At 39.6% G+C, this 2,767-nt stretch overlaps 1 protein-coding gene across 1 annotated transcript; it reads right to left on the reverse strand.

Annotated features, from left to right (window-relative positions):
• Window positions 1–1,217: 1,217 nt before the first annotated feature.
• On the reverse strand, window positions 1,218–2,168 carry LOC114703929 (vomeronasal type-1 receptor 4-like). Its single transcript, XM_028884977.1, has one exon. The coding sequence runs from the start codon at window positions 2,166–2,168 to the stop codon at window positions 1,218–1,220; it is 951 nt and encodes a 316-aa protein (XP_028740810.1).
• Window positions 2,169–2,767: the final 599 nt, after the last annotated feature.

Below are 2,767 nucleotides of genomic sequence, written 5' to 3' on the forward strand. Positions count from 1 at the left end.
TTACTTGTCTTAGTTAATTTTCTCATTATTCTGACAAAAACAACTTAAGGTGGGAGGGGTTTATTTTAGCTTGCAGTTTGAGGGAAGAAATCATGGAATCAGGAGGTTGAGGCAGCTGATCACATGGTATCTTTAGACAGATAAGCAAAGAGAGATGCATGCCAGTTCTCAACTTGTTTTCCCTAGCTTATTCAGCCCAGGAATCTAATCAGAGGATTGATGGTTGTGCAGAATTAGATTGGTTCCTCTACCTCCATTAACCCAGCTTAGAAACTCCCTCAAAGATGTATCCATATGTTTGTTTCCTGGGACTCTAGATCCTGTCAAGTGGACTATCAACATTAACTATCACATTACCTAATACTTTCTGGCCCACAATGAGGCTAAGAATTGCAGGAAGAATAAAAGAACATATGAATATATTAACGAACAAGAATCAACAGAATTTGGGGCACAGATAAAAATGTATTTTCTCATGGCAGGGAAAAATTGAGTGTGGAGAACACTGATGAGTACAATGAGACAGCATGGAGACATGTTGTAAAAATGTAGAGGTTAATCTCCATAGCCTTGAGTTGTGATAGGCTGCCATAGGGAATACTAGGGTACAAGCAACTGAATAGGAGGTGACAATGGTGCACAGCAGGATTGGGATGGGCTGGGAAGTGTGGCTTCTGTCAGAAGTCAAGGAAACAATGGGCATAGCAAATAGGCATTGCTTGACTCTTCTTCCCATAGAGGAACCTGGAAGTAGAGCCACAAACCCACATCATAAGATCAGATGCAGAATATCCGTGAAGCCAAAACATGAACAAATACAGTGTAGCTGGTCACACAAATATGCTATTCTCAATATGCCAGAAATCTTGGATTATTCCTTGCCTTTCTGTTCTCTCATTCAGTTGAAGCAGTAGAACAAGAGACCAGCCTGTGCCTGCAGAGAAATTCATACCTCAACAGCTGATTGGATATCTTGAAGCAAAGATACTCTTCAGTACATGATGATTCCTAATTTCATAGATTTTGGAATGAAAACAGAGAGAAATTTTAATATCACGGAACTGTTTAGCCAGCATTACATAGCTGTAACAACTGTCAATGCTTAATTTACAGAGTCACTGACTTCTTTAATAACACTTGGTCATGTGTGAGGCCAAATTCAATAAAGAATGAGAGAATATTTGATTTTATTATAACACACAAGTCACCATGTTAAATTACCTTCTCCTACAGCAGGGAAAATGATTCTTGGGAGCTGATTTGTTATTATGGATGAGGATGAAAGGGCAAAATGTGGGGAAGCATGTGTCTAGGAATGTAAAAATGTTGATTATCCACAGCCTTGGATTGTCAAATGCCACAGTATAGATAACTAATATGAAGGACGTTGAGTAGGAGAGGACAAAGGTACAGACAAGGGTCAAGATAGTTTTTGTGGCTCTGTCTTCAGGTGAGACTCTGGGGGTGTGTTGTGCACTGTGGATGTGCTGTAACTGACTCTTGTGCCTACAGAGGATGCTCACCATGAAGACACTGGCCCAGATCATGAGACATAAATACAGACCATCAGTGAAACAAAGCAAGGACAGATGTAGTACAGTTACAGTATTGCCAAAAACAATTGCTGAGCAGTGCCCCAACTTGATTTTCTTAGTAACGTTATTGTTGTTATGAGGACCAATTACACCTATAGCTGCTCTGCTGTTTAGAAGAGGATGCACAAGCCAGCTGAGGGAGCAGGACAGAACCATGCACTTTGAGACTGAGTTTTTAAGTTTCATCCACCTGGAGCTGCTGGAGCTGATTGTGATTGCTTGGAAGCAACTCAAGAGGCAGGTGCAGTGCAGGGAAATGGCCCGAGACACTCGATTACTGTAGAGAGTGAGTTTACATAAAAGGTCACCCAGGAGATATCCCAAGCCCAGCTGTACCATTATGTGAGGAATTACTCTTGAGATAATAACCAAGGAATTGGCTAAAGTCAAATGCCTTAAAATCTGGTCTTTGGGCATCAGACTTTTCCCAGTGAATACAGATGTGATATAAGGAAGAAGAATTGACCAATTGCCAAGAATCCCAACAGCAGTTTGAGAAAAGAACAAAATCCCCATTGGCAAGTTCTCAGGAACCATGTTCTTTTCACCTGAAACAGACAAATTTAACCTCATCAGTACACTCAGGAAGAAAACATTTAAATGTATATTAATTTTTAGTATCTCAAATTGCATCACTATCTCACCATCGTTTCGCTTATTGTTTCCTCCACTGATAAATTTCTAGAAGGATTTTTTATATTGATGTATATTTATAGTGAGGTCAGTCACACTTTTGATGACTAGATAAGAAACTGTGATGATAGAGTTCCTTAAGTAGCCTCCAGTTTCCAAACTTCTCACCACAAATAAAAATGTATCATCTATCTATATCTCTATCTATCTATCTATCTATCTATCTATCTATCTATCTATCTATCTATCTATCTATCATCTATTTCATTATTGTTGTCTTTGTATGTCTCATTCTTGATGATGATTCTGTGAAGAAATACCTGCGTATCTACCACAATATCAATGAGATTGCACCAGCCTGGATACTGATCAATAGATCAATGGATACTGAAAATGTGGTACATCAATCCTGGAGAGGTGGCTCATCAGCTAAGAGCATTTGCTCCTTGCTGGTGGCCATGTCAGAGGAACAGCAGATGGCAACTGACTTCAGATGATCAGTCCATCAGAAAACAAAACCCAGATGGGTGAGTCTCAGA

This window comes from Peromyscus leucopus, chromosome 1 (genome assembly GCF_004664715.2).
Source record: "Peromyscus leucopus breed LL Stock chromosome 1, UCI_PerLeu_2.1, whole genome shotgun sequence".
Classification (NCBI taxonomy): domain Eukaryota; kingdom Metazoa; phylum Chordata; class Mammalia; order Rodentia; family Cricetidae; genus Peromyscus; species Peromyscus leucopus.

Bases quoted from the DNA above. Each gene is read 5' to 3' on its own strand.
- LOC114703929 (XM_028884977.1), bottom strand. From the start codon at position 2,168: ATGAGGTTAAATTTGTCTGTTTCAGGTGAAAAGAACATGGTTCCTGAG.